Below are 21,065 nucleotides of genomic sequence, written 5' to 3'. Positions count from 1 at the left end.
CGGGGGTAGGAAGATACAGGGAATTGTTTAATGAGTATAGAGTTTCAGTTTTTGCAAGATGAAAAAGTTCTGTAGATTGTGCAACAATGTGAATATACTTAATACTGAACTGTACACTTAAAATGGTTAAGATGGTGAATTTTATATTATGCATACTTTATATGATGGTGTGTTTACATTATGTGTATTTTGCCACAATTAAAATGTTAAAAAGAAATGGTGAAAGCAGATAGAATTGCTGTTAAAATTTAGGGAGTAAGCATTCAATCTTTCACCATTAAGTATAATGTTACCTGTAGTTTTTTAGTAGATGTTTGTATTAGTCTGTTCAGGCTGCCATAACAAAATACCACAGACTGAGTGGCTTAAGTAACAGAAATTTAATTTCTCACATTTTTGGAGACAAGAAGTCCAAAATCACGTTGCCAGAAAATTTGGTTTCTGGTAGGCCTTTCTTTCTGATTTACATATGACTGCGTTTTCTCTGTACATTTCTTTAATCTTGTCATTTACAGCTATAAATATCCCCCTAAGCACTATTTTAGTTGCATTGTGTAAGTGTGGTATTTTGTGACTTCATTTTTATGAATCTCAAATAAATTTTCTAGTTTTTTTTTGGTGAGTTCTTTTTTGATTTACTGGTTATTTCAGATTTTGTTGTTTAATTTCCGCATTTGTGAATTTGGTAGTTTCTCTCTGCTGTTGATAAACAATAACATTTAACTCTAAAGTTTAACTCTGTTGTAGCCAGAATCATACTGTATATGATTTGAGTCCTTTTACATTTACTGATGTTTGTTTTGTGGACTACTCTATAGTCTGTTGTGCACTTGAGAAGAATGTATATTCTGTTGTTGTTGTTGGGTTTTGTATTCTGTGGATGTCTGTTAGGTCAAGTTGGTTTAGCGCTGTTCAAGTCTTTTACATAGCTCGGCTGTTCATTGTTGAAAGCAGGATTTTGAAGTCTGCAAGTATTATCTGTTTTTCACTCAGCTCTGTCAGTTCTTGCTTTATGTATTTTGTGGTTTTCATATTAGGTGCTTATATATTTATAATTATTATACCTTCATGATGGTTGACCTTATCATAGTAAAAGTCCCTCTTTAGCTCTAGTAAAATTTTCCTAAGTCTTTTTTATCTGATATTAATATAATGACTACCCCTTTTTATGGTGGTTGTTTTTGTGCTATGTACCTTTTTGCTTCTTTTACTGTAATCCTGTTTATAATTTTGAGTCTAATTGTATCTCCTGAACTTAGAATACAACTGGATTTTGTGTTTTTGTACATCCTGACAACCCTTCCTGTTGATTTGTTAATCCATTTGCAGTTCATGCTATTAATGATATGGTTTGCTTTGTTTGCCATTTTACTGTTTGTTTTCTATGTGTCTTGCCATTTTTGTTCCTGTGTTCTTCCTTTATTGCTTTCTTTTGCATTATTTTGTATTGTAATATTTTAATTCCTTAAATGATTTTTAAAAAATGATTTCTAATGCTATTTAAAAAATTATTTTCTTAATGGTTGAGGGTTTACTATATATATATATTTTTTTCTAACAGCATCTTCTTCAGATTCATATTGATTTAATTCCTGTAAGACAGAATGATTCCTCCTATGTACCTCTATTTCTTTACTAATTATTGTTTATACATATCTATTTATGTTACAAACCCAACAATACATTGTAGCAGTTATTAGTTTATTTAACTGTCTTTTAAAGACATAAAGGAAAGGAGAGCATTATATGTTTATACAGTTTGTTATTTTAAAGTTAGCACTCCTTATTATCTTCATTTGTTTTAGCGTAGAGTTTCCATGTGATATCATTTCCTTATGCCAACCTTTCATAGTAGAAGTCCCTCTTTATCTCTGGTAAAATTTTCTGAATTCTGTTTTGTCTGATATTAGTATAATGATGACAACTTTGTACCCACTTATCTCGTATTACTATTAAATACATTACATTTCTTTAGGTTATAGGTTTAACAATACAATTATAAACATAGTTTTTATATAATTCCTTTTTAAATTATTTAAGAAAGGAAAATATATATGCAAAATATATATGCATTTATATTGTCTTGTAGTTACACAGTTACTTTTGACTACTGTTTGGCAGTACATGCTTTCAACTCAAAGAACTTCCTTTAGTATTCCTTTTCAGGTGCATCCACTTGCAATGAATTCTCTGAGTTTCTGTTTATCTATGAATGTATTTTTCATCTTCATTTTTGAAGATAGTTTTGCTGAATATAATTATCTTGGTTCACATTTTTTTTTCTTTGAGTTCTTTATGTCCTTCCACTGTCTCTGGCCTCCCTGGTTTCTGATGATAAGTCAGCTGTTAATCTTTTTGTGGTTCCCATGTACCATGGAGAATATGATGAGTCATTTATTTCCTGCTGCTTTTAGTTTTTCTTTTCCTTTCTCCTTTCTTTTCTTTTCTCTCTTCTCTTCTTCTCTTTTCTCTTTTCTCTTTTCTTCCTTTCCTTTCTCCCCTCCCCACCTTCCTGCCTGCCTCCCTCCCCTCCTGTCCCCTCCCCTCCCCTCCTAACAAATTAAGAGATAAGAAAGCTTGTGATAATGTTTGTGTAGATGGGAGTGTCTTTTCCTCTTCTTCATGGCCATAAAACTCCTCCTAGACAGGGGAATTATGGTACGTTTACTCTTGATCTCCTTCCTGGGAGTAAACCGTTGAAGAGGGAATTTATGGCAGCCTCATTTGTCACAGTTTCTGCTTTTAATCATATAAGGGAAGTATGGAGAGGGCTTCTTCCTGCATTCATTGAATATCAGATGTCTTCAGCTTAAAATCATGATTATGTCAACTCTGAGTTTTGAATGGGTCCTCACAAAAGCATCAGATCAGAAGAGATTTAATACATAAACAGATGCAGGAATCTAGCTGTCTTCTATTAAACAATGAGATTTATAAAAATGTACAGGAGTGCCACTCTGCTCACTAATTTTTTTTTTTTTTTGAGAAAATAGTTAAACTTCATTGAAATGTTATTTATGTTAACTGGGTTTATTACTAATGCTAAATGAATTAAGAGATATAGTTTTTACGCTGTCAGTTTTAATGTCTAATATTGCAAATATCCATAGATAAAACCCTACATAATCCAAAGGTTTTGGGAGTCCTTAATCTTTTTCTTTTCTTTTTTTTTTTTTTGAGATGGAGTTTTGCTTTTGTTGCCCAGGCTGGAGTTCAATCGCGCGATCTCGGCTCACTGCAACCTCTGCCTTTCAGGTTCAAGCAATTCTCCTGCCTCAGCCTCCCAAGTAGCTGGCATTACAGGCATGCGCCACCACGCCCAGCTAATTTTTGTATTTCTAGTAGAGATGGGGTTTCACCATGTTGACCAGGCTGGTCTCGAACTCCTGACCTCAGGTGATCCTCCCACCTCGGCCTCCCAAGTGCTGGGATTACAGGTGTGAGTCACCACGCTTGGCCCTTAATCATTTTTTACAGGATAAAGGGGTCCTGAGACCAAAAAGTTTCAGACTTCTAGTAACTATCTTCTTCATAGTCCCAAAGTGAACTGCTTTACTTCGTGGTATTACGTCTATATTCCAGGCTGGACGAGGGAGGAGGAATTCCAGAGAAATGGGCAATGGCAATATCAGGAAAACAAAATGTTTTCCCAGGAAATCTTTAGTTAATTTCTTTCAAAAGAACTTTTTATATATTTAATATTTTTCCTTAACTGCAAAGTAGTGTGGAAAAGTGAGAACTTTTAGCTGGGTTTGTTGCTGCTCAGGACAAAGTCAGGGTTCTTTTGGTGGGGACAAAGGGAGATAGGTATTGAGTATGTAGTTAGCGGTGTTCATTGCCCACATATTTTGTCTGTTTTTTTAAGGACCAGTCCTGGTCAGAGTTTCAGGAAAACCCCACATGATGAAGTCCTATTGTTTGACTCTTTCATACAGAATCCCAAAAACTCGCTTAGGCATCTCACCTCGTTGTCTTCTTGATAATTATTGGTTTCTACTTTCCAGGGTGTATTTGGTCTATGTGAGTTTTATGCCTTGGCTCTACCCACAAGTACATTCTGTTGGGAGCCACATGTGGACTTGTGAAAAACATCATCGACAGCACTGATTAGATTGTAAAATGTGCCTTATTCTTCAGCAGAGCTTCTCTTTATCTTTGTGATCTGGTAGCTTCTCACATTAAGAAAACTTTGTTTTCTCACACCCTCAGACTCAGTCTTTCCCAATCTGTACCATTGTGTTTCCTGATTGATTTATTTGTATTAACTCAATTGTGGGCTCACAGCCATCTTTTACATAGGAATTTACTTTTAAAATGGTCATGACTTGCTTTTTAAAATATGAGTCATAAATTGGGTGCAGTAGTATGCCTGTAATCTCAGCTACTTGGGAGGTTGAGGTGGGAGGATCACTTGAGCCCAGGAATTAGAGACTGTAGTATGACATGATGGTACTCGTGAATAGCTACTGTCCTCCAGCCTGGACAACATGGCAAAACCCTGTCTTAAAAACAAACAAACAAAACTCATAGACTTTATTGATTTTTCTGGTTCAAGATTTGGAATGAAAACTTGCACCTCAAACTGTGGTCTGGGGACAGCAGCATGGGAGTCACCTGGGAGCTTTTTGGAAATGCAGAAATCTCAGTCCCCCCTAGATCTAACAAACCACAATCTACATTTTAGCAAGATCCCTAAATGATTAGGTGTCCAGAGTTGGAAAAGCACTGGCTAAAGGAGAAAACAAATGAAATCTAGAGGGCATGAGGCTGTGTTCTGAGGAGCTCTCATGTTGAATGTAGATGAAAAGAGCCCACCAGAGAGATGTGGAGATGAAAGCCAGGGTAGTGTGTGGCATCTTTTAGTACCTTCTCTGAGGAAGGAAGGAAGATGCAGCGAGGCTTCCATCTCTCCTGGGGTCACAACATGGTGGTATCCAGTAAGCAGTGACTGAATGTGTTAAAGAGCTGTAAATAATTTGCCAGGGTTTTTATTACTTGGGCATTGAAGCTTAGTTTGGGCTTGAACTGGAACTTTTTTCTCCTTGGTATGTCTAATTCCACTTCTTTACATTGATGCTTGGCAAACTTTACTTCTCATTCAGAACCAAGATACCATTCTGACTACAGGGCAGAGTGGTGTCACACTTCCACCTTGATATACTTTATGTATGTGCTTCTTTTATGTCATTCTTAAGCTCTTCCCTAGTTTGGACATTTCTCACCAAAACACTTTTTCAGAGGAGTTCAGTGGTAATACACATTGAGCGTCTCTAATCCAAAAACTCGAAATCCAGCATGCTTCAAAATCTGAAACTTTGGAATGTCAGCATGACACTCAAAGTAAGTGCTCATTGTCACCTTTCAGATTTTGAATTCTCAGATTTGGGATGCTCCACCAGTAAGTATAATGCAAATATTCCAAAGTCCAAAAAACTCAGAAATATGAAACAGTTCTGGTCCCAAGCATTTCAAATAAGGGATTCTCAATATTATCATTGGCACATGGTTAGGAGTGAGATTTTGGTCCATATTCTATGCCTGACACAGTTGTTCGCACATAGTAGTTGCATAGTAAATAAGTGTGGAAAGAATGACTGATTTGAATGAATTTTGGGATTTGCTTTCTGGAAAATATCTCTGATGTTGTCCTGCACTATATATTTTAAGTCCAAATAAATGGACATCTAAAGAGCAGTGTTTAGGCTGGGCACAGTGGCTCACGCCTGTAATCCCAGCACTTTGGGAGGCCGAGGCGGGCGGATCACGAGGTCAGGAGATCGAGACCATCCTGGCTAACACAGTGAAACCCCGTCTCTACTAAAAATACAAAAACTGAGCCGGGCATGGTGGTGGGCGCCTGTAGTCCCAGCTACTTGGGAGGCTGAGGCAGGAGAGTGGCGTGAACCTGGGAGGCGGAGCGTGCAGTGAGCCGAGATTGCACCACTGCACTCCAGCCTGGGCGACAGAGCAAGACTACGTATCAAAAAAAAAAAAAGAAGAAGAAAAAGAGCAGTGTTTATTGGGGGAAAATAAAAGATGATCTGGTCTGCTGGAACTGAACTGTTAAGATCCTACCAAGTAGTGGAGAAGCAACCCTAAATATTGACAGGTTTCAGGCTTTAAAACCCCTGTGTTTTCTAGGGCTTGTTATTTGTTTGGTTTTACCAATGTAAAATATGAATTGTTCTAACAAGAAAACAAAATAAAAGCTTGCATTATCAAATTTATTTCTTAAAGGGTAAGGAACAGCTTTAGCTCTCAATCTGGGTTTATAATGTTAACTTAGCAGGTAGTTCTCCCTCACCCCAATATCCATTCTCTGTTGAATAATTAATGTCAAAAAGGTCTGAGGATATGATTTATTGGCTTCTCTTAGTACTTGTGAACTTCTCTGTAGATTTCCAGATGGTATCAAACCAGCCATTCCTTGTGAGGTAGTAAGTAATGTAGCAGTGGTTATAATTGGCTTTCTGTACAGATAATCCAAGGCCTATGGTGTCTTTGTTTGAACTTAGTAGACTACACTAAAATTTAATAGTAAGTCACCAGTAGCTTGGCCTTAAAATTGGGACTCACAGCAGTGCCCTGTGTTTATCTATAAGTACATTCTTGACTAATGAATGAAACTCAGATTACTTGTTCTCTGGACAGAGGGCTTTCATTCCAGTGAATGAATGTGTGAATAATATGATTGAATTAAATTGCTAGTTAAACTTGGTCTTTTTTTGTTGTTGTTGATACGGAGTCTTGCTCTGTTGCCCAGGCTGGAATGCAGTGCAGTGGCATGATCTCAGCTCACTGCAACCTCTGCCTCCCAGTTTCAAGCGATTCTCCTTCCCTCAGCCTCCGGAGTAGTTGGGATTATAGGCACGTGCCACCATGCCCAGCTAATTTTTGTATTTTTAGTAGAGACGGGGTTTCACCATGTTGGTCAGGCGGGTCTCAAACTACTGACCTCAGGCAATCTGCCCTCCTCAGCCTCCCAAAGTGAAACTTGATCTTTTAGAAACATTCTTTGGTAACATTCTCCCAACACTTTGAGCATACTTTATAATTTACTAATTGACTGCCTTAAGATGAAGAAACAGGTCAGGTATGGTGACTCATGCCTGTAATTCCAGTCCTTTGAGAAGCTCAGATGGGAGAATTACTTGAGGCCAGGAGTTGAGCCTGGGCAGCATAGCAAGACCCTGTCTCTATAAAAAATACTTAGACATGGTGGCACATGCCTGTAATCCTAGCTGCTCGGGAGGCTGAGGCGGGAGGATCACTTGAGCCCAGGAGGTTGAGGCTTCAGTGAACCATGATTGTGATTGTGCCACTGCACTCTAGCCTGGGTGACAGAGTGATCCCTGTCTCCACAAAAAGTATTTAGTCAGACATGTTGGCACATCCCTGTAGTCCCAATTCCTCAGAAGGCTGAGGCAGGAGGATCACTTGAGCCCAAGAGGTCAAGGCTGCCATGAACCATGATCATGCCACTGCACTCCCAGCCTAGGTGACAGAGCAAGGAAATACAACTAAGATCTTCTCTTCCTTAGGCAATAGTTTTTGTTACTCATTTGGGTTTAGAGCAAGAATGAGTAGATTCAGGAAAATGACTTTATTTTTAAAAATCAGATTTATGTTTAGAATGTTCACTTTTTTTTTTTTAAAGAAAGTCATAGGATGGAAGATGATCGTAGTTGTTTGAGGGTTGCCATAACAAATTGCCATACGGAAGGTGGCTTAAACAACAGAAATTTATTTTCTCATAGTCTGGAGGCTGGAAGTCCAAGATCAAGGTGGCAGCAGGGCTGGTTTCTCCTTGGCTTGTAGATGGCCATCTTCTCCCTTTGTGTTCACATTGTCTTTTACCTGTGTGTGTCTGTGTCACAAACTCCTCTTATTACAAGGACACCAATCCTATTGGATTAGAGTCCACTAGGATTAGAGTCACCTCCTGAGTAGCCGGGACTACTATTGACCTCATGTAAACTTAATTACATCTTTAAAGTCCCTATTCCAAATAGTTATATTCTGAGGAAGAAGGAGTTTAGGACATCAGCATCTAAATTTTCACAGAAGGGAGGGGAATACACAGTTTAGCCCATGATAGTTATGTATCAGGGAGGTCAACCTAAAGGCAAAAAGGCCAGGTGGGGCGTTATTCTTCAAGAATTCTAGCTGAGAAATGAAGAGAATCTAAACTAAAGCATTGTCAATAAAAATGAAAATGAGTTGTGATTGAGAGGAGGAAGAATTTGATACAAGACTATGTGACTGAATGTGGAGGGGCATGAGAGGAAGGAGGCTAGCATGGCTCCCAGATTTCCCTGCTCCAGGAGGAGAAACTGAGTTGAAGGAGATGTGAGCTGTGTGATATCCCTATTGAGTATTCAGCACTTTGTTAGCCAGACACCCCAGGGCTGGTCAGCTGTCCTACTTTCTTCACTCTTTCACAGTGACTCCTCATAATGTGGACTGTGTCACATACAACTGAGCATGCAGCCTCTCCACTTGAAATGTGTCTTAAGACACTTATCACCATCTGAACTTTCACGTGAAATGTGACTTAAGACACTTATTACCATCTTATTTTGACAGTGAATTCTAAACTCTTATTTTTTCCTGATAATAAAAAATTAAGTATTTTAAATAAAATGTTAAATCCTTTAGGACAGGGACTATTGTTTATTCATTTTGCCCAAATGTGCAATATTTACTGCCTGGCTACATACATCTAGTATATAGTAGGTTGTGCTTTGCAAATTCTAGTTCAGGGAATGATTTGTCAGTAGGGTTGTTATGATCAATTACTTGTTCTTTGCATATTTTAATCAAAGATTGATAATTAAAACCTGTTTGATTTTCTTGCAGAATGAGAAGACTTTGGGACATTCCATGAGTCATTCAAGCAACATTTCTAAGGTAGAGTGCCACTGAAAAATGTTATTTATTACCTTGGGTCTTTTCTGTTCTTATGCCTTACATGTATTTATACTCTTTTTTTTTTTTGAAAAGACATTAGAGTTCTTGATACATTTCTGTAATCTGTTCTGGGACCATAAGAGGTATGTGGCAGTTACGTTTTTCTGGTAAGGCAATTTTGAGTGTGTGTTGGGGGAAGTGACTTCTGGGAGAAAATTCCATTTTTTCCCAGAAAACCGTATACTTTAAGGCAGAAGAAATCTCAGGCACAGGAGAGTCTGTTGCCACAATTAGGAATATATTTGACTGAAAGTAACAGAAAGCTAACTATGATGACTTACATAATTATGGATTTATATGGTTCATTTGACAAGGTGTCTGGAAGCAGGTGATCCAGGGCAGAGTTGCTCACAGATTGTAGTGCACCGGATTCTATGGCTGTTCGGGGTGCCACTGTGTAACCCGCACGGACCTAGGGGAACTGATCAAGGGGTGAAGGCGGGAATAAAAGACAAGAGACAAAAGAGTATATTTGGAAGAAGGAGACATCTTGGCTCTAGTGGACAAGGGCTCTGAGCTTTACACAACCCTCCATATTTATTAGGCAAAAGAGATAGTGAGAAGGCGGGTGGAAGAAGGGGTCAGCTGCTCAGTCTAGAGTAGGCTTGCAAGACTGCATTCCTCGAACAAAAGGTTCTAGATGTTGCAGTAGAGAACCTCGGCGCCAGGGAGTGATTGCCTCCAGCAAACCTTCTGTTGGCAGGAGCAGTCGGCCGGAGCAGTCGTGAGTTTGCTCATATCCTGCATTCATGATGAACGGTTTGCTGTTTGATCATATAGTCTCCAGGGTAATGCTGAGTTGATCACGTCCCATGGGTCTTCGGCTCCCTGCAACAGATGTTGCCAGGGACCCAGGCTCTTTCCTCTCTGTGCTATCTCCTACTTGACACATGGTCTCACGATGAGAGCTGGACCTTCAGGCATTGTGGTTGTGGCCTTGGCAGGAATTAGAGGAATGATCAAGGATTAACAGGTCTGTTAGCTGAGAGTCACCATTTTCAGCAGGAAGGCAAAAGTTGTCCCACAAGTCCCACCTGGCCGCCTGAAATCTGCTTACATCTCCCTGGCCAGAACTGGATCACCGGCCACCTCTAGCTGGAAGGCAGCTAGGGAAAGGAGGGCTTGGGAAGTGAATCAGCCATCCAACAGCATCTCCTCACCTGTGGTGTGGTCTTTTTAGCGCACCAGGAGCACACTGGCTGCTAGGGTATGGCCTGGGAACCAGCAGAGTGTATCTGATGCAGTGAGCTTGCTTCCAGGCAGTGCTCCTCTCTCAGCCCAGACATTGACTCTGGCCAACCCCTTCGCCATACAGTTAAGGCCATGAAAGTTCTTTGTAAGGGTGGACCTTTTCCCCATGTTTTTGGCATATGGCCAAACACAACACAGATTGAGCTGGGAGGATTTGAACAAGTGACAAAATCTATCTGCTGTCTCAGGCCTCCTAGATACTCTGAAATGAACAGTTACATTATATGCCATTTTAATGTGCTGACTACACATATGTTTTTATTCAGGTCACCTTATTTTTTTAAGACTAAAAGTAAACTCTGGCAAACCTTCTTAAGACATTCTTCTGTTCTTAGGCATATTTGTAATCTAATTATATTATTCTTCCGCTTAATTTTGCGTTAAAAATAGGAATGCCTTTCACAAAATATTTTTTCCCATCCAACCTCCATTTCTTTTCTTTTGCTGTCCCTTCGGCCAGGAATGCTGCAGTGCTAGAACTATGCAGTGCTAAACCATTGCTGCCCATTTTTGCACCTTTTAAAGGAGCTAATCAGTGTCTAAGCACGGAGAAAAGTGAGAAGGTGCAGCTGCAGATGGCCTGTTTGCTTAAGTTGAATTAAATGTGTTAAAAGACGCTCAGTAGCACATGTATGTCGCCTTGCCCTAGTAGCCAAGGGCAGTTCTGAAGGAGGACATCCTGTGCTTTAAATATGTACCTGTTCATTCATGGATTTCAGTCACATTTTATTTAAAGGAAACTTCTTCCTATAGTTAAAAAAAAACTGTTTGCAAACCACCATCTTAAAAAGTCTAGAGGAAAGGCTATTGTCCTGGCTTGGGTTGTGGGTATTTTGAGCTTTGTAAGGGTTTTGGAATTAACATGGATGATGGTTTACTAGCCATGTGATTTCGAAAAAGGACATCTCTCTGAGCTTTAATTTAGTTATCAGTAAAAGTAGGGTAAGCCAGGCGTGGTGGCTCACACCTGTAATCGCAGCAATTTGGGAGGCCGAGACGGGCGGATCACCTGAGGTCAGGAGTTTGAGACCAGCCTGGCCAACATGATGAAACCCCATTGCTACTAAAAATCCAAAAAAATAGCCAGGCGTGGTGGTGCACACCTGCAGTCCCAGCTGCTTGGGAGGCTGAGGCAGGAGAATCGCTTGAACCTGGGAGGCGGAGGTTGCAGTGAGCTAAGATCACACCATTGCACTCCAGCTTAGGCAACAAGAGCAAAACTCCGTCTCAAAAAAAAAAAAAAAAAAAGTAGGGTAATAATACAACCTTCAGGGTTGTTCCGAGTCTTGGGATTAACATTTGCATGGAACCATGGGGCAGCTCACCCATTACACTGAGCCAACAAACCTGACTCTTGTCAAAGTTCGTTGAATCCTGGTGACCTTAGGTTGATTGGGCCAGGACAGTTCATTTAATGGTAGCTTTATTATTTATTGCTGAACAATGGAGAACCATACATTATTTTTTCCTTCTTGCATACATTTTTTTTTAGACAGAGTCTCGCTCCGTAGCCCAGGCTGGAGTGTCGTGGTGCAATCTTGGCTCACTGCGACCTCCGCCTCCTGGATTTAAGCAATTCTCCTGCCTCAGCCTCCTGAGTAGCTGGGATTACAGGTGCATGCCACCACGCCCAGCTAAATTTTGTATTTTTAGTAGAGACAGGGTTTCACTATGTTGATCAGGCTGGCCTCAAACTCCTGACCTCCTGATCTACCCACCTTGGCCTCCCAAAGTGCTAGGATTACAGGCATGAGCCACCGTGCCCGGCCCCTTCTTGAATACATTTTTACTGTGTGCTGTTTGCGACTGGACACTTAGTGTGTCCAGTGAGTTCCGGGATGCTTACTATGGTCATTGGAGAGTATCTGAGTGGAGTGAGCCTTTAGAACATTTGATTACTCACAGAACTTCCTGGTTAACCTGTCAACGTGAAATTCTGTTGCAAAGTGTACCCTTTTGTAACGAAGATAGTTAGCATGCTGTATAAGATGGTTAGACATGAACCAGTTCAGTGGGACCAAAGAAGGGAGGGCAGGCCCCCTGTGGAAGATAACTGTTTTTGAGAAGACAGTTTTTTTATTGGAGTATTTATTAAATGAACCTGCTGTTTGAAGCCAGTTTTAGGCCGTGACATGTAAAATCGTATCTTCAGTATAGCAGACATACTCTTGAGATTAAAGGAGGCCACAATGTGGACATACTGTATGCTACCTGAAATCCCCGTTGTCTCTGTCAGGAGACTTTTTCTGCTGACTTTTAGACCCCAGCTGGGGTCAGCACATGAGCCAGTCACTGCAGTCTGCTTTATGCTTCTGCAGTTCACCTCTTGCTGGCGTAAATTTAGAGGTTGAAAAGAGGTAAAAAATAAACCTTTAATCATGCCTCCTAGGATTCCATCTAGATTTTATTACAAAGTGTCTCAGTGTGTATTGGAAGCATATTGACTTTAAAAACCAGGCTCCATTTTCAAAGAAGGAAGCAGGTAGGTTGGATGAGATGTTTATGAGGCTGCTAGGTCTGTGGTGGCTTGCCTCTCTTCAAAGTGGGCAGCTGGATTTGATCCCCTTAAGGAGTTAATAGAAGAAGCATACTGGGATATTTAAGCAATTACAATGGCAAAGTCTTCACCCAATACTTATTTTGTATTGATAGTACAATGTTAATGGATATCATTTGTTGAGCCTCTGTTACGAAGGGATTTCATGAAATTTGTCACCTCCAATTAACATCCTAAGTCACCTTTTCCTTTTATTTTTCAAGATCGCACTTATCACTGCCTGGGTTTTCATGAATTTTTTTCCATTGCACCTTCACCCCACATGTAACCTCCATGAGTGTAGAGCCATGCTTTGTTTACCCCTAAATCTGCAGAGCCAGTGATGGGATGGAGCCCTGGAGGTTGTCAGTACATGCTGAGTCAATGTTTGCATGCTGTTCTGCTAGACACTTGATACCCAGCCCATTGTTCATCCCTCTTCATCATCCCAGCCACTTCCCAGGCCCAGGCCTCCTAAACTCCTGCAGTAGCTTCTCAAGAATCTATCCCAAACCATCTAGCACCCAGTAGCCAGTAAGTAGAATCCTAATGCTTCTCTTTTCAATTCTTCAGTGTTTCTGATTACACTACCTTGAACTGTCACATCTAAGGTGACCTGGGCCTGGCCACTTGGAATCTGATCCTGTGCAATATCCCCTTGGTCATGATGATCTAGGTATGGTGACTACCTTGATGATTTTCAAACAAGCCAAATTCCTATTTGCGCACCTTTGCAAATGCTGTTCTGTCCGAGAGGCCTCTCCCAATCTTACCCCTTTTTTGCATGAATGGCTAAAATTCCTAACTCATTTCTCTTTCAGTTCTTAGCTTCTTTAGAGGCACTTACCCTTGACACCCTCCCCTTAGTCTAAATGTTATCACCCATTTGGGTTTTGTTACTCTTTTTCTTCATAGCACCTATCACAGTTTGTAATGATAGCAGTGTGTAGAAAATCTTATATTTTTAGAAGCAGCAGAATGTCCCCCCTTGGAAAAAAATCTGTTTAATTGACTGGGTGCTTGGAGAAGTTTGAGGCAGTTTGAGTCCCACAGGTGACATGCTTTATACAAAGACGGGCACTGGAATGCAGCCCCCATGAAATCGCCATGCATCTTGCCCAGACCTTCACTTCACCTCAGGGTCCTTGACCATGTGGGCCCACGAGCCATCCTGGAGGATGTTCCCCACATGCCCCATCCACGCTCAGTCCTCACCCTATGTACTTCCCTTGCTGCTGTTTGCTTAATCATTTTCTAAAGAACAAACTCAAAGTTTTATATCATCGTGTAGTATCTGAAATCACATTTGATTGGTTTTCTTTTTTTAGTTTATTTGTACATATTTATGGGGTACCTCTGATATTTTGTTACATGCATAGACTATGTAATGATCAAGTCAGGGTATTTGGGGTGTCCCTCACTGTGAATATTTATCATGTCTGTGTGTCAGAAACAATTTAAACCTCTCTTCTAGTTATTTTGAAGTATATAATACATTGTTAACTGTAGTCACCCTACTCTGTTGTTATTGAACATTAGAACTTATTGTGACTATCTAACTGTATTTTTGTACCCATTAACCAATCTCTCTTTATCCCCCACTCCTGCCTCCATGCACACCCTTCCCAGCCTCTAGTACTTATAATTCTACTTTCTACCTCCATGAGATTAAATTTTTTTAGCTCCCACATGTGAGTGAGAACATGTAATATTTGTCTTTCTGTGTCTGGCTTATTTCACTTAACATAATGACCTCCATCCATGTTGCTGCAGATGACATGATTTCATTCTTTTTGTATGGCTGAATAGTATTTCATTGTGTATGTGTCACGAATTCTTTACCTGTTTGTCCATTGATGTGGACACTTAGGCTGATTCCATATCTTTTGCGAACAGTGCTACAATAAACATGGGAGTACAGATATCTCTTTGATAATACTAATTTGTTTTCCTCTGGGGAAATACTCTGTAGTGAGATTGCTGGATTATATAGTAGTTCTATTTTTAGTTTTTTGAGGAATTCCCATACTATTTTTCATACTGGTTGTACTAATTTGCATCCCCACCAACAATACATAAGAGTTCCCTTTTCTCTGCATCCTCACCAACATCTGTTATTCCCTGATGATTAGGGATGCTGAGCAGTTTTTCATGCAGCTGTCGGTCATTTACATGTCTTTTTTTGAGAAATGTCTAGTCATGTCCTTTGCCCACTTTTTAATGGGATTGTTTGTGTTTTTAATGTTGTTTGAGTTTCTTACATATTCTGTATGTTAGTTCCTTGTTCGATGGGTAGTTTTCACATGTTTTCTGTCATTCAACAGGTTGTGTCTTCACTCTGTTGATTGTTTCCTATGCTGTGCAGAAGCTTTTCAGTTTAATATAGTCCCTTTTGTCGGTTTTTGGTTTTGTTGCCTATGCTTTGGGGTCTTAGCCATAAAATCATTGCCTAGATCAATGTCTTGAAGTGTAATCCCTGTGTTTTCTTCTAATAGTTATATAGTTTCAGGTCTTATGTTTGAGTGTTTAGTCCATCTTGAGTTGATTTTTGTATGCGATGAGAGAGAGGGCTTCAGTTTCATTCATCTGCATATGGATCTCTCATTTTCCCAGCACCATTTATTGAGAGGGTATCCTTTCCCTAACGCATGTTTTTGGTACCTTTGTTGAAAATCAGTTCGCAGTAAATACGTGGATTTGTTTCTGTGTTGTTGATTTTGTTCTATTGTTCTGTGTATCTGGGTTTGTTTTGTTGTTGTTGTTTGTTTGTTTTTTGAGATAGAGTCTTGCTCTGTCACCCAGGTTGGAGTGCAGTGGCACTATCTAGGCTCACTGCAACCTCTGCCTCCTGGGTTCAAGCGATTCTCCCCGCCTCAGCCCCCTGATTAGCTGAGATTACAGGTGCATACCACCAAACCTGGCTAATTTTTGTATTTTTAGTAGTGATGGGGTTTCACCAAGTTGGCCAGGCTGGTCTTGAACTCCTGATGTCAGGTGATCCACCTGCCTTGGCCTCCCAAAGTGCTGGGATTACAGATGTGAGCCACCACTCCTGGCCTGTATCTGTTTTTATAACAACACCATGCTTATTTTGGTTTCTGTAGCCTTGTGTAATATCCTTTGAAGTCAGGCAGTGTGATCCCTGCAGCTTTGTTTGTTTTTATTAGGATTGTCTTGGCTATTTGTGCTCTTTTTTGGTTCCATGTGGTTTTAGGATTGTTTTTTCTGTTTCTGTGTAAAATGACATTGACATTTTGATAGTGATTGCATTGAATCTGTAGATTGCTTTGGGTAGTATGGTCGTTTTAATGACACTAATTCTTTTGATCCGTGGACGTGGGATGTCTTTCAATTTGTTCATGTCCTCTTCAGCTTCTTTTATCAGTGTTTTGTAGTTTTCCTTGCAACGTCTTTCACTTCTTTGATTAAATTTATTTCTAGGTATTTTATTTTGTATAGCTATTTTAAATGGGATTGCCTTTTTGATTTCTTTCTCCATTAGTTCATTATTGGTGTATAGAAACACTATCGACTTTTGTATGTTTATTTTTGTATCCTATAACTTTTCCAAATTTATCAGATCTAAGTTTTCTAATGGAGCCTTTAGGTTTTTCTAGGTATAAAATCATATCATCTGCAAAAAGGGACAAATTAACTTACTTTTTCCAATTTGAATGCCTTTTCTTTCTTTCTCTTGCCTGATTGCTCTAACTAGGACTTCCAGTACTGTGTTGAACAGGAGTGGTGAAAGTGGGTGTATTAGTCCGTTTTCATGCTGCTGATAAACACATACCTGAGACTGGGTAATTTTTAAAGAAAAAGAGGTTTAATGAACTCACAGTTCCATGTGGCTGGGGAGGCCTCACAATGATGGCAGAAGGCGAAAGGCATGTCTTACATGGCAGCAGACAAGGGAGAAATGAGAACCAAGCGAAAGAGATTTCCCCTTATAAAACCATCAGATCTCATGAGACTTATTCACTACCACAAGAACAGTATGGGGGAAACCACCCCTATGATTCAGTTATCCCCCACTGGGTCCCTCCCACGACACATGGGAATTATGGGAGCTACAATTCAAAATGAGATTTGGTGGGGACACAGCCAAACCATATCATTCCGCCCTTGGCCCCTCCCAAATCTCATGTCCTCACATTTCAAAACCACCCATGCCTTCCCAACAGTCCCCCAAAGTCTTAACTCATTTCAGCATTAACTCAAAAGTCCACAGTCCAAAGTCTCATCTCAGACAAGGCAACTCCCTTCCACCTGTGAGCCTGTAAAATCAAAATCAAGTTAGTTAGTTTCTAGATACAATGAGGGCACAGGCACTGGATAAATACACTCATTCCAAATGGGAGAAACTGGCCAAAATGAAGGGGCTGAAGGCCCCATGTAAGTCCACAATCCAGTGGGTCAGTCCATTCTTAAAGCTCCAAAGTGATCTCCTTTGACTCCATGTCTCACATCCAGGTCATGCTAATGCAAGAGGTGGGCTCCCATGGCCTTTGGCAGCTCCGCCCCTGTAGCTTTGCAGGGTATAGCCCACCTCCTGGCTGCTTTCACGAGCTGTCATTGAGTGTCTGTAGCTTTTCCAGGTGCATGGTGCAAGCTGTTAGTAGATACACCATTCTGGAGTTGGGAGGATGGTGGCCCTCTTCTCACAGCTCCACTAGGCAGTGCCTCAGTGGGGACTCTGTGTGGGGGCTTGCAACCCACATTTCCCTTTCACACTGCCCTAGCAGAGGTTCTCCATGAGGGCTCCATCCTTGCAGCATACCAGTGCCTGAACATCCAGGCATTTCTATACATTCTCTGAAATCTAGGCAGAGGTTCCCAAATCTCAATTCTTGACATTTGTGTACCCGCAGCCTCAACACCACATGGAAGCTGCCAAGGCTTGGGGCTTGCACCCTCTGAAGCCATGACCTGAACTATACCCTGGCTGCTTGTAGCCTTTTGTTAGAGTGGCTGGGATGCAGGGCACGGAGTCTCTAGGCTGCACACAGCAAGGGGGCCCTGGGCACCAGCCCTTGAAACCATTTTTTTTCCTCCTAGTCCTCTGGGCCTGTGATGGGAGGGGCTGCCAGCAAAGATCTCTGACATGCCCTTGAGACATTTTCCCCCATGGAGTTGGTGATTAACATTTGGCTCTTCGTTACTTACGCAAATTTCCACACCCAGCTTGAATTTCTCCTCAGAAAATGGGTTTTTCTTTTCAATGGCATCAGGAGGCCACAAATTTTCTTCTTTTATTTTCTGTTTCTCTGAGAATGCTTTCAAAACTTTTTAAAACTGAATGTTTTTAACAGCATCCAAGTCACTTCCTGAATGCTTTGGTGCTTAGAAATTTCTTCCTCCAGATACCATAAATCATCTCCCTCAAGTTCAAAGTTCCACACACCAGGGGCAAAATGCTGCCAGTCTCTTTGCTAAAACATAGCAAGAGTCACCTTTACTCCAGTTTGCAACAAGTTTCTCATCTCCATCTGAGACCACCTCAGCCTGGATTTCATTGTCCATATCATGATCAGTATTTTGGTCAAAGCCATTCAACAAATGTCTAGGAAGTTCCGAACTTGCCCACATTTTCCTGTCTTCTTCTGAGCCCTCCAGACCATTCCAGCCTCTGCCTGTTACCCAGATCCAAAGTCACTTCCACATTTTCAGGTATCTTTATAGCAGCACCCCACTTACTGGTACCAATTTACTGTATTGGTCTGTTTTCACACTGCTGATAAAGACATACCCAAGACTGGATAATTTTTAAAGTAAAAGAGGTTTAATGGACTCACAGTTCCACATGGCTGGGGAGGCCTCACAATCATGGGGGAAGATGAAAGGCATATCTTACTTACATGGCGGCAGACAAGGGAGAAATGAGAACCAAGTGAAAGGGGCTTCCCTTACAAAATGAGATCTCATGAGACTTACTCACTACCACAAGAACAGTATGGGGGAAACTGCACCTATGATTCAGTTATCTCCCACTGAGTCCCTCCCACAACATGTGGGAATTATGGGAGCCACAATTGAAGATGAGATTTGGGTGGGGACACAGCCAAATCATATCAGCGGGCATTCTTGTCTTGTTCCAGTTCTTAGAGGGAAGGCTTTCTTTCACTTTTCCCCCATTCAGATTTATGTTAGCTGTGGGTTTGTCATATATAGCCTTTATTAATATTGCAGTATTTCTTTCTTTGCCTAGTTTGTTGAGAATTTTTATCATGAAGGAATGTTGAATTTTACCAAATGCCTTTTCTGCTTCTATTGAGATGATCATATGGTTTTATCCTTCATTCTGTTTACATGATGTGTCACATTTATTGATTTGCATGTGATGAAAGACCCTTGCATCCTAGGGATAAATTCCCTTAATCGTGTACTGTCTTTTTGATGTGCAATTGGATTTGCTTTACTAGTATTTTGTTAAGGATTTTTTGCATCTATGCCTATCAGGGATATTGGCCTGTAGTTTTATTTTTTGTTGTGTCCTTGTCTGGTTTTGGTGTCAGCATAATGCTGATCTAGTAGAATGAGTTAAGGAGAATTCTCTCTTCTTCAGTTTTTTGGAATAGAGAAGAATTGTTCTTCTTTGAAAGTTTGGTAGAATTTGGCAGTGAAGTCATCCAATCCTGGACCTTTCGTTGTTAGGAGACTTTTTATTACTCTTTAAATCTCATTACTTCTTATTGATCTGTCCAAGTTTTCTGTTTCTTTCTGATCAATCATGGTAGGTTATGTGTCTATCCATTTCCTCTAGGTTTTCCAGTTTGATAGCATGTAGTTTGTAATAGTCTCTGATGATCTTTTGTATTTCTGTGTTATTTGTAATGTCTCCTTTTTCATTTCAGATTTTATTTAGGTCTTCTATCTTTTTTTCTTGGTTAGTCTATCTAGTCTATCAATTTTAGTTTTTCAAAAAATTAATTTTTTGTTACATTGATCCTTTTTTTTTTTAGCTCCTATTTAGTTTAGTTCTCCTCTAATGTTTATTATTTCTTTTCTTTTACTAATTTTGGATTTGGTTTTTACTTGGATTTCTAGATCCTTGAGGTGCATCCTTCGATTGTTTGTTTGAAATCTTTCTACTCTTTTGATGTAGGTGTTTATTGCTCTGGACTTCCCTGTTAGCACTACTTTTGCTCTATCCCACAGGTTTTGGTATGTTGTATTTCGATTTTTATTTAAGGCATTTTTATGTTTTCTCCTTAATTTCTTCCTTCACCCAGTGGTCATTGAGGAGCATGTTGTTTAATTTCCATGTAATTGTACAGTTTCTAGTTGATTTCTAGTTTTAAACATTGTGGTCTGAGAAAGATACTTGACATGATTTCAATTTTTAAAAACTTCGTTGAGACTTGTTTTGTGTCCTAACATGTGGCCTGTCCTGAAGAATGGTCTGTGTGCTGAGAAATGTGTATTCTGTAGTTGTTGGATGAAACGTTCTGTAACTGTCTGTTTAGTCCATTGTCCTAATGTGCAGTTTAAATGTAATGTTTGTTCATTTTCTGCCTAGATGATCTGTCTAACGATGGGAGTGGGGTGTTGAAGTCCTCAGCTATTATTGTATTGAAGTCTGTCTCTCCCTTTAGATTTAATAATATTTGCTTTATACATCTGGGTGCTCTGGTGTAGGGTGCAGATGTATGTAGAAGTGTTATAGCCTCTTGATGAATTAATCCCTTTGTTATTATATAATGACTGTCTTTGTCTTTTACTGTTTTTGACTTAAAGTCTGTTTTATCTGATATAGGTATAGCTAGTCCTGCTTGCTTTTGGTTTTTATTTGCATGGAATATCTTTTTTCATCCCTGTACTTTAAGTCTATATGTGTCTGTACAGGTGCGATGAGCTTCTTGTACACAGCATATAGTTGAGTAATGTTTTTTTAAATCCATTCAGCCAGTCTCTGTCTTTCCAGTGGAAAGTTTAATTCATTTACATTCAGGGTTGCTATTGATATGTGAGGGCTTATTCCTGTCACTTTATTAAATAATTTCTGGTTTTATATATCCTTTGTTTCCTTCTTTCTTATTGTTTATCATTGTGGTTTGGTGGGTTTCTGTAGTGGTAACGTTTGAGTCCTTTTTTTTCCTTATTTGTGTGCTTGCTCTACCAGTAGGTTTTATACTTTGGTATGTTTTCATGATGGCAAATACTGTCCTTGTGCTTCCATGTGTAGGATTCCCTTAAGCATTTCTTATAGGACCAATCTGGTGGTGAATTCCCTCAGCTTTTGCTTGTCTGGGAAGGACTTTATTTCTTCTCATTTATGAGTGATAACTTGGATGGGTGTATAGTATCT

The 21,065-nt window shown here is 40.0% G+C and overlaps 1 protein-coding gene across 11 annotated transcripts in view; it reads left to right on the top strand.

Annotated features, from left to right (window-relative positions):
• The window catches only part of MARCHF8 (membrane associated ring-CH-type finger 8), a 139,161-nt gene that overhangs the window by 95,757 nt on the left and 22,339 nt on the right, over window positions 1–21,065 (top strand). For all 11 annotated transcript variants that reach the window (XM_034930393.3, XM_063607365.1, XM_008969845.5 and 8 more), the window contains one exon: window positions 8,860–8,910. In XM_034930393.3, coding sequence (XP_034786284.1) covers window positions 8,860–8,910 — 51 coding nt within the window. The remainder of the gene's footprint in view (window positions 1–8,859; window positions 8,911–21,065) is intronic.

Source organism: Pan paniscus, chromosome 8, assembly GCF_029289425.2.
Source record: "Pan paniscus chromosome 8, NHGRI_mPanPan1-v2.0_pri, whole genome shotgun sequence".
Taxonomy (NCBI): domain Eukaryota; kingdom Metazoa; phylum Chordata; class Mammalia; order Primates; family Hominidae; genus Pan; species Pan paniscus.
This window is presented reverse-complemented; position numbering and strand designations above follow the sequence as displayed.